This window comes from Condylostylus longicornis, unplaced genomic scaffold (assembly GCF_029603195.1).
Source record: "Condylostylus longicornis isolate FDR11 unplaced genomic scaffold, ASM2960319v2 ptg000002l, whole genome shotgun sequence".
Taxonomy (NCBI): domain Eukaryota; kingdom Metazoa; phylum Arthropoda; class Insecta; order Diptera; family Dolichopodidae; genus Condylostylus; species Condylostylus longicornis.
The window spans coordinates 1,130,298-1,144,283 of record NW_026577971.1 but is presented as its reverse complement, the minus strand read 5'-3'; the positions used below and the strand labels follow the sequence as shown (position 1 = coordinate 1,144,283).

The 13,986-nt window shown below is 25.8% G+C and overlaps 5 protein-coding genes across 7 annotated transcripts; 3 read left to right on the top strand and 2 right to left on the bottom strand.

The window, feature by feature from the left end:
• Nucleotides 1-553: 553 nt before the first annotated feature.
• Nucleotides 554-1,726, bottom strand: LOC129605685 (transforming growth factor beta regulator 1). The gene is made up of 2 exons (XM_055515593.1): nt 1,527-1,726; nt 554-1,468 (listed from the first exon to the last, which is right to left on the bottom strand). Exons 1-2 carry the CDS (start codon nt 1,632-1,634, stop codon nt 608-610), a joined length of 969 nt encoding a protein of 322 aa, XP_055371568.1. The 5' UTR covers nt 1,635-1,726; the 3' UTR covers nt 554-607.
• A 1,012-nt stretch (nt 1,727-2,738) lies between these two features.
• Nucleotides 2,739-3,946, top strand: LOC129605304 (uncharacterized). Of its 3 annotated transcripts, none has more exons than XM_055514990.1 (4): nt 2,739-2,833; nt 2,902-3,033; nt 3,460-3,702; nt 3,759-3,896. In XM_055514990.1, exons 2-3 carry the CDS (start codon nt 2,904-2,906, stop codon nt 3,612-3,614), a joined length of 285 nt encoding a protein of 94 aa, XP_055370965.1. In that variant the 5' UTR covers nt 2,739-2,833; nt 2,902-2,903; the 3' UTR covers nt 3,615-3,702; nt 3,759-3,896. The 3 variants fall into 3 exon arrangements, with proteins under 3 accessions (XP_055370965.1, XP_055370973.1, XP_055370956.1); XM_055514998.1 differs by having other exon boundaries at nt 2,813-2,824; XM_055514981.1 differs by lacking the exon at nt 2,739-2,833 and having other exon boundaries at nt 2,840-3,033; nt 3,811-3,946.
• LOC129605290 (tubulin-specific chaperone C) lies at nt 3,933-5,531 on the top strand. The gene has a single exon (XM_055514956.1). It carries the CDS (start codon nt 4,071-4,073, stop codon nt 5,178-5,180), a length of 1,110 nt encoding a protein of 369 aa, XP_055370931.1. The 5' UTR covers nt 3,933-4,070; the 3' UTR covers nt 5,181-5,531.
• On the bottom strand, nt 5,479-6,630 carry LOC129605297 (uncharacterized). Its single transcript, XM_055514968.1, has one exon. The coding sequence runs from the start codon at nt 6,395-6,397 to the stop codon at nt 5,615-5,617; it is 783 nt and encodes a 260-aa protein (XP_055370943.1). The 5' UTR covers nt 6,398-6,630; the 3' UTR covers nt 5,479-5,614.
• Nucleotides 6,631-7,323: 693 nt separating this feature from the next.
• On the top strand, nt 7,324-10,075 carry LOC129605655 (kelch domain-containing protein 3). Its single transcript, XM_055515551.1, has 6 exons — nt 7,324-7,539; nt 8,267-8,756; nt 8,821-9,141; nt 9,200-9,395; nt 9,467-9,607; nt 9,790-10,075. Exons 2-6 carry the CDS (start codon nt 8,345-8,347, stop codon nt 9,851-9,853), a joined length of 1,134 nt encoding a protein of 377 aa, XP_055371526.1. The 5' UTR covers nt 7,324-7,539; nt 8,267-8,344; the 3' UTR covers nt 9,854-10,075.
• The last annotated feature ends 3,911 nt before the right edge of the window (nt 10,076-13,986 follow it).

The following is a 13,986-nucleotide window of genomic DNA, read 5'->3' as shown; positions in this document are numbered from 1 at the left end:
ACATAAATGTGTATATACATATACATACATTTCTCCGCTTATGTGCGCATTCGTGAACTAAAAATTTATTGAAATACTTTACAAAACAATAAAATTGGTGGTAATTGACAGTCTGATGGTATCACGAACTCAGACAATTTTATATCATTAGTCAATTAATATTTTGACAATGTTAATTTAAAATATAATAATCTGTTCTCAGCCAAATGTCTTTATATCTTAGATATTTTAGATATAAAGACATTATTTAACCAGTGATGCTTGGATTTAACTGCTGAATAAAATATCGTTTTAAGTGATTGAGTTCATTTTGACAAAATTGTTACTTAAAAATTTTTTGTATTACGCACTATTATTTTGACAAGTAGTGTACAGTGATAATTTACATAAATTACCTTATATAAATTATCAGTTTTTAAATAAGCAGATAATTTTGAAAACTCATTAAAGTTTCGAATGAAATTGAACCAATTCCTATTAGTACACAAGCTCATATTATATAATTAGAAAATATTGGAAATTAAATAAATCGATATTGTAAAAGGTATTATATTCTTTATACGTACAAAAAAGTTGAACAATTACTTAAACTTATATCTAGTTGTTTTTATTCTAATAAATCTTCTGGTGGTTCATCTTTGACATCAGTAACTTGGAAAGTTGCACCCATTCCAACAAACTTTTGTAGAGCGTAAAAATTTAGAGTAGGATCATTTGTTTCAATATCCGACACCAAAGAATCAAGTTTAAATCCTTTAAAATTCTGGCACTTTTTTATATTAGAATTACTATTTAAAATCATTTTAACAGGAGATAAACCGAGACCGAAAAATAATTCTCCCTGCGCTCTAATTGGTAAATTAGTTGTTTTTGAATTATTGATAAGAGTATTTAATAATCCCAAATGGCAAATGTTAGCCGATTCACCAAAAAATACATGATCGTAATCTGCATCTGGAATTATCTGAAATTGCGGAGTTCCAGAATTATCTAATATTTTACATGTGAAAGTACATTTTCTATCAGGTTCCTTGGGATGAGCATAAACTCTGGTCGCTATATAACCTACGGGATATATCCAGTTTTCTGTGTGGAAATTAGTGTTTTCACCGACTATTTCTCCAATTGCAATTATTGTTACGGAATTACATGTTATTGGCAAAACTGGACGACCCTCGTCATCTAATATTAACTCCTCTACCTTTTGCGTTTTATCTTGCACTTTTTTAGTCTTTGGTATAGGTGTTCCATCAGGATTAATTCTCTTTTTTGGACCTCTCTTTCCAGGAATGTTAACAAGGGTTCCATCAGGATTAGGTGGGGGTTGATTCTGAATGTGTCGTCTCAGTTTTTCTACTTCAGGATCATTGGTTTCAATGATTTTTTGAAGTAAAAACTCCCGTTCTTCTTTTATTACCAATATATCCTGCTGTATTTGGGCTATTTGATCACACAGTGCCGCATTCTCCTATAATAAAATTCGTAAGCATCACGCATTAAACTAAATGAAAATCTGAAAAACTTACAAATACATAGTTCTTTATAACTCTTTTAATCTTTTTGTATTTGTTTTTATATTTTAGCTGCATTATTTGGTTAAAATGTGCAGATTTAAAATGACCTACTCCAGCCATAAATAACCTTTTTTTTAAATTTTATTAGAGAAAATATATTTTTACACGGTGCGAAACTTTTATTTTTATTTAGAAATTTATTCAGTTTTTGCTTTTTGCATTCAAATTTGATTTGAGGTAATTTACTGATGATAAAATAACAAAATAAAACAAATTATTGTCATTCATGAAATTAGTGTGGCCGGTACAGTTGTAATTCTAAAAAAAATATTACCGAGCGTTCACATAGGCAAATTTTTAACAATGAAGTTGTAGTACATACAAAATTTTTTGTAGTCGACAAAGTATAATACCAGAGTTAACACATACAGCATCAACATATTTGAATTAAATTGTAGATTTTGTTGTATAATGTAAACAGTTAATTACATTTTGTCGTATATGTAACCTAAAACTAATGGAATCACTTTGTCCTCACGAGATTTACTGCAAAATTTTTTATAAGTAATATGACGGCTATAATTTCTGGGTGTTATGAACAGCCACCAGCTGATTTTGGTTGTAATTTTGTAATAATTTTAAAATAAAGTCTGACACTTCAACCCATCAATTACTTTCAGTCTGTTATACAAGCAAATATCAGACTACCTAATAAATTAAATCTTATATTTTGTTGTACATGTTAACCAAACCTAAAATGGAAGGTAATCGAAAATTGAACATTTGCATTTAAAATAAAAGAATTTTAAAACACTTATTACATCTGTCAAAATAGACAGATAAATTGAAATTAAATAAATAATAAATTGACAGATAAATTGAAATTAAATATTGAATAAATTGAAATTAAATATACATATGTATGTTTTATTAGTATATTACATATCTTATGTCCTATTCACGCTACAACAAATAACATGTTATGCACAGTGCAGTGCAACTACAAATTTATATTTTAAATTTTACTTCCCTTGAAAATATTAATAATGTCTAAAAATACTATAAATTACATGAACTAGTGAACATGAACCGTAAATAGCGAACTAGTGGCAAATTTAAATTTCAAACATGATATACCAAAAATACTAGCCGTGATATCAAAATAAAAAATCAAACATGTTTATATAAATGAATTTCTTAAAACTACCGTTTGAGACACCATAGTCGTACATATAAAATTATCCCTACTACAAAGAATGATTCATACAAATTTGACATCGATTAATGATTTGTGACGTCACAGTCCTCTAGTAATTCTGGTGAAGATTATTTTTAAAAACTTATGAAAATTTTCTTGAATATTTTTAATTTTAATATTCAATTACAGATATGCTAAAAAAGACTCCGAAACCAGTATTTTGGAAATTCATCAAAGGAAGCGCAAAAACTTTGTTTGTAATTGAGGCAGTTTGCTTCGCAGTTTCATACGGAATATATTATCGTATGAACACAAATCGTGGTAAGAAATTTCACATTTTCAGATGCCAATTTTGTTCACAATTAGGGGCAATGTTAAATTAGGGTCCAGAATGGTAATGTTAAATTAGAGTCCTAAGTTTAGAAAAATAAATTACTTTGATAAAAATTCAAAAATTTTATAAGTCAAGCAAAATAAAAATACAAACCTCAGTATGTCTTAAAATGGTTAAGTAATTGCAAAATGTAAATACTGCGCGTGATATTTCCATAGATTAACTGTTTTACCATTCATTTATTAATTTTCAGATTATTATGTAGATTTTCATTTTAAAATATTAAACTTTATTAATTTTTATATGTATTCACGAAGATCAAATATTATTGAGCAATAGAGATGTACTAGATATTTTAAAACAAATTGGTTGAATCTTGATTTTAAATTAAATTACTTTTTTTTGCTTTTTAGATTTTCGATTATACATTAACAATAATTTTCCAGTCCTTTTGGATGGTTATTACAAATTAGGAGAATTTTTTGGAGAAAGTAAACAACGCCAAATCGATTTAGATTTCTGGGAAAATATCAAAGAATCCACAAAAAACGTTTCAATATTTAAATAACTTGTCTCATATTATCAAAAGTTAAAAATATTTGTGTAGTTGCAATAGTTTAGCGTATATTGGAGTGGTACTTATCAAAAAAAAAAGAGTAAAATATTTTTCCCATTTTAGAATTAAATATTATTGATTTTTACATATATATAGTAAATGGCATCAAATATTTATACAAAATCTTTTATCTGGTTAACTGTCTCAGGAGGTGTTGCTTATGTATTAATGTTGTTGACTAATCCATCCGAAGAAAAAATAAAGGCAATTAAACAAAGAAGCGCAGTAACTTTAAAGGAGGAAGACAAGAAAAAGATTTTGTTTTTACACAGATTGAAGCAAGCTGCAAATGAAGAACCAACTTTTACTAAAAATTCAAAAAGAGAATAATTAAGTAATTTCAGTAACAAAATACGAAACGGTAACAAATATTTAAATTTCTAATAAAAAAAAAACATAATATGCAAAATGGAATCTGAAGTCACACTTAATAATTTAACAAATGAAGCAGGATCTGGGATTATTCGAAAAGACAACATTTTTGAAAAATTAAATAAGCGTAATAAAGATCTACAAAATTTTCTAGAGACACGTTTAGAGCAACGTATTAAAGATAATCAACCCCTTGAAGAATTCAGTCAGCAATTTGCTGATAGAGCTGAAAACATTGAATTCAAAATTGATAATGCACAACCTAATACAAATAAATCAGAATTAACAAGATATTTCGCTGGAATTAATAACGATATACAAGAATTGCAACGCTATTTATCTCAATCAACGGTTTTATTGCCGGATTTCAATGTGAAAACTTGTCAAAATGTTTTAAATGATCTGACAGCCCGATCTGAAGATATTCGATTAAAATTAATTCCGAAGAAAAAGTTTGGTTTTAGTAAAGCTAAAGTAACTTCTATACCAATAAAGGAACAAAAATTAGTTGTTAATAATAATGGTATTCCTCCAGGTGATAACAAGGAAAACGATAGTAATGATAAAACTGATTCTTTAACTGAAAAAGAAATTTTGGATTCCTGTCCAGTTTTTGATTGGACCGTATCAAAAAGGCAAAATGAATATATTTTATTAGTTGGTGCAGAAGTTGATTGTAAGGATGTGACAATTTCAAATCTAAAAAATTGTTTGATCGAGATTCAAGGTCATGCAGGTTCTTTACAAATTTCTAATGCAAAGAATTGTACATTTTTATGTGGTCCAATTTCAAGATCTCTTTTTGCAATAAATTGTTCAAATTGTACTTTCGTAGCGGCTTGCCAGCAACTTCGACTCCATTCATCAAAGGAATGTCAACTTTGGTTACATGTTACTTCTCGAGCAATAATTGAGGATTGTAAGGTCATACAAGTTGGCGAATATAATTACAGCTATTCTGGTATTGATATTGATTTCATAAAAGCTGGCTTAGATATTAATATAAATAACTACCGTGATATCGCCGATTTCAATTGGTTATCACCTGATCAACCTTCTCCTAACTGGACATTAATTAGTGGAAAAGAATTAAGTAATAATTGGTATGAATTAAAAGAGAAATTTAAAGAAAATATAAAATTATAGTATTCACTTGACTATACCATTTGGTATACAAGGATATTTTTTTTTTGCATCATAATGACAGCATTAAGTACACTATTTTTACAATCTAATTTCTCGCAAATATTTTCTGTCTAAAAAATGTACAATGAAAAAATTTTTTCAAAAGCTCATTATATTTTTTGCTTTTACTTATTACCACTAAAATTAAAATAAAATAATAAACTTTAAATTATCATGGAAACAAAATATGTATGTATATGTAATGTATTTATTTTCATTGTTTAACATTATACAAATTATAAAACTATGTCAAAAAAGAATGAAACAACTGTAACACAAAATTGAATAAAGGATAATTTGTAAAAAATAAAATGACTATTATGCATTATTTTGTTTTTATTTTTAACTTACATAAATTAACAAATATTTTATAAGATTATATAATATATTTAACTTTAATTGTTTTTCTTAGAAGGTGTAATATAAGCGTGTTTGGGTGAATCAATAAATTCATCATATTCACTTAATTTTTTTGCCAGAAAATATATTTCTGCGAGGGCGATAGTCAGCGCACAAATAATTCCTAGTAATAATCTAAATCCGAATTCCATACCACCAAAAATCAGTTCTAAACCAATGAATCCAAAAGCAAATCCAGTTACAACAGACACGATAAATTGAAATATAGCAATTAACTGCTTATTCAGAGATTTTATTTGGTAAGAAATTGTATCTTCTGGAAGAGACTTCCTTGCAGAATCTACATTTTTTGTCATGTTCGCATACTCCACATTCTCTTGTTCCATACGTAACTTTTTACAACGCTCCTCTAACTGAGGGTTTCTGGGAATAATTTCATTTTTGGGAATTATAAGCTTTGATGCACCTAATATATCGTGAAAACAATGTTGTTGGTTAAGCGTTTCATCTTTGCTGTGGAATTTGTGATACAGTGAGATTATCCTATTTAAATCTAAAGTAATATTGCTATTTTTAGTATTTGAAACTTTGCTTTGATCACTATTTGACGTTGCAGATAGAGGAGCTGAACAATTGCTTAAATTGAATTCAATTGCATTCAATTTTGAAAGAATACTTTTATCTTCACTCGTAAATACTGGTCTTTGTTTATTTTCAAAATCCAACTCAGATTTCAATTGCAATTCTTTTACATATTTTTCATCTGCTTTAGATAACAATATTTTGACGCCCCAATCTGAAATTTTTGCAGTAGTCATTTTGTAGAAGGAAACAAAAAATATCACACCAATAATAATAGCAAAATATTATAATATGTAATTTTGTCACTAAGAATTCTTGTGAATTTCTATTTTTTTTTTAAAACACTAATGCTATAAAGAAAAGTCAAAATCGGATAATCCAATATTTATTCTCTCAGAACACTTTTTGCGCAAATCGCGTTCAAACCTTAATAAAAATTTTCAAAATAAAATCATGTGATATTATATTTTATTTGTTTTTATTTTTCCAATATATTCTCAGCAACATCAAAAATAATTGTATCAAACGACAAAAACAAGCATACATATCAGAGCATACATTTTACTTTTGACATTCTAGTTGGAAAGTATATCCATATAATTCTTTTAACGACCAAATCACTTTATATTCCTGATTTTTATAAAGGTGAGTGAGTGAACATTGAAAAATACTTTGTAACAGTTGACAATTAGTGTTTCAAAGGGTTTTAGAATATGTTCACTGCAGACTATACATACATTTGACATTCTTGTTTGCGTTTTAAGGACTCCGAGCATACGAGATTTACATTTTTGCAATTACTACTTCAGTGTTAATTTATTGCACAAACACATAAGAAACTGAACTATTGTATGAAAAAATATAAAATATAACAAAATATAAAAGTTTGTTAAAAAATGCAAACAGTTTGATAAACTAGTGAAACGTTCACAAGAAAGGAAATATAAATAAAACAGCAATAAATATTGCACTCTGTATTGTAAGTTACAATATTACTTTATATACATTTTTAGTATTCCATTTCTATGCTTTTAAGCACACTACAAAAATATAAAACACGTACTCGTATCATGTATGATACATGTTTCATATGTAGTTGTTCAATTATTGCATTGACATTAAAGCAATATCGATTGTCTTTTCGATAAATATTTGGCTGGCAGCTGTCAGAGTGGGAGTTGTTTTTTAAGAAAGTTGAAAATTTGTCTTTTAAAATTTTTAGTGTATATTATTTGCTTTTAAAGCATTACACTAAAATTTAAGAGATAGAATATATAATTATCAAAAGAATTTTTGTTATTTATTTAAAACTAGTATACATTAGAAATATTATGAGTCCGACAAACCGATGATCGATTAATTTAAAAATTTTAGACTGGTATGTATGTACATATTATGTACATATGTTCTTATTTAATGTATGTATGTAAAAGGTGCATTAATAATTTATTAGTCTTATTTGCAAAACAAAGTAAATATAAAATTTAAGATACCTTCCTTTTATAAAAATTTCAATATTAAAAATAAAAGAAATAAATTATGAAATAATTTAAAATTATGTAAAATAAAAATCCTCGCCTTTTTTTGATATCGAAAAAAATATTCAGGTAGGTATATGTAGGTATTTTCTTTGTGTAACTATTTTTGGGAAAAAATTGATATTCGCATTCTTACTTTATAGACAAAAATAAAAGTTCATACTTTTATAATTTGCAATGCTCCGTTGATTTTTCCATTTTAATGCAAAATTTAAAAAAAAAAATAAATCGTGAAAATTGCAATAGATTTAATTTATAAAAATATGCTACGGTTTTCATGTAATTTTGATCGCGAGACCTTCATAGATTTTGCATGACTACTTAAATTTAACTATCGTAATTAAACCTTTGTCCTTCGTTAAGATAACCATTATAAATTCGTTGGTAAAATGTACTTTTTGAGCTAATGTACTGATTTGAAAAGCTTTATTTAAAAATAGAAGAGAAAAAAGTAAAAAGAAAATTTGTAAGGCTAATAAATTAATATAATTATGTAGGTCTTTAAATTTCAAAATTTCGCAGTTTCTTTAATTTATTAATATTTGTTCATTATCTATTTTTCAAAAGTAAGACGTTATACAAAAGTGATCAGGCTGCTTAAATAAAATATTAGTCTTAAATACAAATTGGTTTTTAATCTACATAATGCATTGGACTGTTCGATTGGAAGGTGGACCAAGACGTGTTAATCATGCTGCTGCCGTAGTGGATGATTACATATATTCATTTGGCGGATATTGTACAGGAGATGACTACATGTATTCTAGCACAATAGATGTTCACATTTTAAACACAAATAATTTAAGATGGTCCCTAGTGCAACCCAAAAAAGATGAAAATAATGAACCACTAAAATATCCTCATGTTCCTTTTCAAAGATATGGCCATACAGTTGTCGCTTATAAAGACAAAATATATTTGTGGGGAGGACGGAATGACGATACTTCGTGCAATATTTTGTATGCTTTTGATACAAAAACATTAACTTGGTCGACCCCGAAAGTCAAAGGCGTTATTCCTGGATCAAGAGATGGACATTCAGCTTGTGTAATAAATGGTAAAATTTATGAATTTGTTTGTTTAGAATAATTAATATAAATGGAGATTTAAATCTTTTTTAGATTGTATGTACATTTTTGGTGGTTTCGAAGAGGATTTAGATCAGTTTAGTTGTGATGTACACTGCTTAAATTTTGATACAATGGAATGGAAATTTATTTATACAAAAGATCAACCTCCATCTTTTAGGGATTTTCATTCAGCGGCTGGAATGAATAATCGTATGTATATATTTGGTGGCCGAGGTGACAAACATAGCCCTTATCATAGTCAGGAAGAAATTTACTGTCCTGAAATTGTTTATTTGGATTTAACGACAAAACGATGGTGTCGGCCTAGTACAACTGGTAAAGTTCCTGTAGGAAGACGAAGTCATTCTATGTGTAGGTTTACTTTTTTTTTTGTGCAAGGGAAGGAAATTAATTGGTTTTTTATATTTAGTTACTTATAACAACCTCATATATGTATTTGGCGGTTATAATGGAATATTAGATCAACATTTCAACGATTTATATTCTTTTGATCCAAAAACTAATAGATGGAATTTGCTGAAACCTAAAGGAAAGGTTCCTTCTGCGCGTAGACGACAAGTTTGTTTAGTTAAAGATAAACGAATGTATTTATTTGGTGGAACTAGGTAAAAATTTGAAAATCGATATTACAATATTAATCGAAAATAATTCAATTTTCGTATTCAATATTTTTTAGTCCAATGTGTTTTTCTTCAAACAGTCTGGTTGATAATAATGATACTCATGTATTGGATTTTGAGCCAACATTAAAAACTTTAGCAATACTAGCCGTAATAGATAATCGAATAGACTTTTCGTTTTTGCCAAAAGAAGTTAGGTAAGTACATCAATCTAAATTAAAGAGTTTGATTCTTTAAAAATTTTTAATTAGTGATTAGTCGCGCATATATTTAATACAGATTTTGATTCAAACGCAAAACTAATGTTAATTTTCCAATACTTCGAAATATATTATACTTTTATGTTAGCACACTATAAAAGAATTTTATTCTTTTTCAGATTTGAAATTCGTACAATGATTACACCCAATTCGATAACAAGGCCAATTAATCAGGCTGGCTAGATGCTCAATTTTAGCTGGATATAAAAATATAAAAATTAAGTTTTTCATTATATAAAAATCTGTAAAAAGCGATTAAGAACTTTGTAAGAGATTTTTAATCTCAAAAACTTTTATCTGATTCTTAATATCACATAGGGATGCACATAACAAATAAACGTTTTTTTTATATATTAGAATAATTGCATATTTGTTCAAGAAAATCAATAATTTCAGAAAGTAATTGAAAGTAGAAAAGGGAGAAAAGAAAGTTAAAATTTTTAAGAAATTATTTGGAAATTTTGATTTTTTTATGTATCTTTTATTAATATTTTATTTAGGATTACAGCAAAAAAATTTTCAAATTCTGTCTATGAATCTTAACTAATTTTGTAAGGTATCGAAAATAGAAGATAATTTTTTTTTTTTGTAGAATCCAAATTATTAGTTTATCTTCATAGGTGGTATTGAGACCTAAAAATTCATATATTCATTGAGAAATAAAATTCATACTTAAATGTCAACAAAACATTTTTTATAATATTCATAATAATATGTATTTTAAAAAATTTGCCATTACTTAAGTGTTTTTAGAAAAAAAAAACACTTAAGTAATGGCAATAACACTTTTTTTGACATACATAATTACATATTATGTATGTGTATACATTCTTATAAAAGGCTTAATATATATGTATATGTATATATCAAAACACCTGCTATGAAAAGAACTCCAAGTTTTTGGATTTCTTATATATTAAACAATTATTACCGAACAGTTTTCAATAAAACCAATTCAATAACAAGACTAAAATGTGAATATTTAAATTTTTATATTTGAAAATTTATACATTTCTTGTTTAATTCATTAATAGAATGCAGTTAAATTACTTTCGCTATCTTCATGCTTACAATTGAAATTAAGTTTTAGAAATCAAGCAATACTTTTTTTTAAATATATTGCAAAATAATAAAAGATTTGATTGATAATAGATGATTTGATATTTAATTGATTCCATAAAGGTATTACAAACAATATTTTTTGATTCATTCTCTTTGCTTTGCAGATTTTTTATCTTGTCAATATTGCATATTAATAGGAGGTGAACATTCAACATAAAGTTACATTTACTCGTAAATAAATAAGGTGAGATGCTTGTAACTTTTGTTTATATTGGATAAGGCTACTAAAACATAAAATTCAATAATAATGTATTATTGAGTGTAATAAATATTATGTGAATTTGAAAAAGTATTATCCCAGACCTTGATATAGCAAAAAATCAAGACCTGGACGCCTGGACCCTGCTTTTTTTGTGAATGCATTTGCAAAATTGCGCACCTATGTATGTATGTGTTTTTGGCGAAATAACATTTCTGAAGAAATATTTGTTTTTGTTGTTTTTTTGGAAAAATTATGAGTCTAGTCTATTTCCATTTTGAGTTGGCTATCGGAAAAGTTGGCTAAAATCTAAAAATTTTTATACTAAAATGAAATTTGGAGTTTTTCGAACAACATACATATTTAAACTTTAGATTTAACTCATAGATTAAATATATTTTCGAGTCTTTTCCGTATTTTTTTTGTACTGTCATGTCAGACAACGTATGTACATATTTGAGAGAATTGAGAGTAAGAAATGATAATACAGTGAATAAAAAAAAATTTGGTGCTTTGTTTTTTAATCTAGAATACACGACTTAAAATAAGGTTAATCAAATTTCATTACATTTTAATTTAAGTTTGTAATTATTTGATTTCAAATTTCATAATTATGAAAGTGCTTTTAAAATTTTATAATCATTACAAAAATGCGTCGTTTCAAGTTCTTCCCTATATAAAAACAGACATAACAAAAATATTATAAAGAAACTTGTAATAAGTTTTAAAGGTTTTGATGCGGTAGTTTAGGTAAATCAGTGAATTAAACTTATATACAATGTAAAAATATTTCCTAATAAAACTAAAATCAAACACATACGTTAAAAAAATTATATGGACTTTTAATATAAAAAGAATTCACATAATTATGCAATAATTTTTATGAATTATGAAGCATATAAATTTAATTAATATAGTATATACATGAAAATTATATAGATATATATGTGATTATATAAGAAGTATGCATTTTTGGAGACATATCATAGCAAACTTGTTAATATCAAATGTACATACATATTCTCAAATTTTAAAAAATACAAAAAATTGCACTATTTTTCTTTTCTTGTAGTGTAGCATTTATTGAAATTTAAAAAAAATAAACGGAACCTGGAAGGTTTTCTTTAAATCAATTTTTTAATGTTTTAATAACACAAAGCTTTAAGAAAGTAAACACTAGTAAAATAGAAAAAGATTGAATTTTAAATTTTTCTAATTATAAATTTGAAAAAAGTAATTGATCTTGTGGGAGATTTATGATGTTAAAAAGGGCCCTCTATAGATCCCATAAGAATACGTGTAAATTCGTCAGCTGTGAACTACCACTCTCTCTTAGGGTCCAGGCCTGTATTTCTGTCAGCCGTGTCCCACACACTTTGTATGCAAAAACTTTATAAAGTTTTTAAAAGTTTTTAAAAACTTTCTTATCCCAGGCAGACCTAATATTAAAATATTCGTCCTTAACTTCTGTGTCATTGGAAAATAAAGAGAGAAAAACAAATGAAATAGCTAAAATTTTAATTGTATTAATTTACTATATTATTTATTACATATATATATTATATATATAATATTTATCAAATTTTATATTTTGTGTTCCTCTTCTTATTTAAAATCAGTTATATAAAAAAAAAAAACTTGCCTTATCTTAAAATTATTTTGAATTTTTTTTTTTAACTTTATTTTATTTTTTTTTTTCTTCAGACTATTTCATTCATATTATTTTATTATAAGAAATATTAGAATTTTTTAATTTCATTATAACAAAATAATAATATTTATAATAAGTATGTGTAAATAATATAGAAATAATTGAGTAAATTATATATTCAAGCATTATCCCTGATTTTAAAAATGCAGCAATATGATATTAATAGACATTTAAACTTATGAGTGTCACTGGATTTTATTAATTAATACCCTATTACTGCAATTATTCAAATTCAGAGCGTACATATATATATATAGCACATAAATATATACTACATATATGCAATGTTATTATTAAAAAAAATAATTTAGAAACAATATTTGTACCTAATACAAAAAAATTGTTAAGCTTTCTTTAATTATAAGGCGGAAAAGTATCCGTGATTTCAAAATTGCAATAATACTGCATTGATACTGCGGCAATCCAGTAATTACAACTCATAAGCTAGCTTTATTAGCTAATATTAATATCGTATAATTGAAATTTTGAAGTCAAGGTATATTATAATTTTTTATTTATTAAAATTTCAAATTAGAAGTGTTGCACCAATATTAAATTATGTCATGTTCAATTCAGATCATTCAAAGTTTTGATAAATTTAATTAAAATAATGATTTATATACATATATATTTTAGATATGTTTTAGACATGTAAGCTTAACATATTAATTTGTTTGTAGTAAATTCAAATAGAATTTCTAATACAGGCTAAGCGCACTCTTATTGTGAAGTTTTTTATTGGTTCTTATAAGACAAAAAAAAAATTTGAATAAAAATAATTGATTTTAATTAACAAAAAAAAAATTTTTTTTATCAAATTTTTAAATTTTATATTTTTATAAAATATTTTATATGTGGAGGGGTTAGTAAATTTTGTTTTTTTAATTTATATATATATATTTTTTTAATTTTGATACTGTTTTTTTGTGACTAAGAAGAATATAAAATAATAGAATAACCATACGAACATAAATTAAAAAATTTAATATAATAAAAATAATTTTATTGTATGTATGTATGTGTATTTTTCTTGGAGCGCACAGAAAACTTATTTATAACGGAGGAAAATTAAAATGCTTTGTCATTTATGGAAATTTCTATAACTGTCATATGGTTTTTAACACTAAATTTACAAATATTACTCTTCATGAGAATTAGGACATTTATACAAATGCAAAATCTAACGTCAATTTGATTTATCCAGCAATACATTTTTAATCGCTAAATAATTCATATTGATATTAAATTTGTATTTGGGTAACAAAATGCCTTTCTGGCAAATAT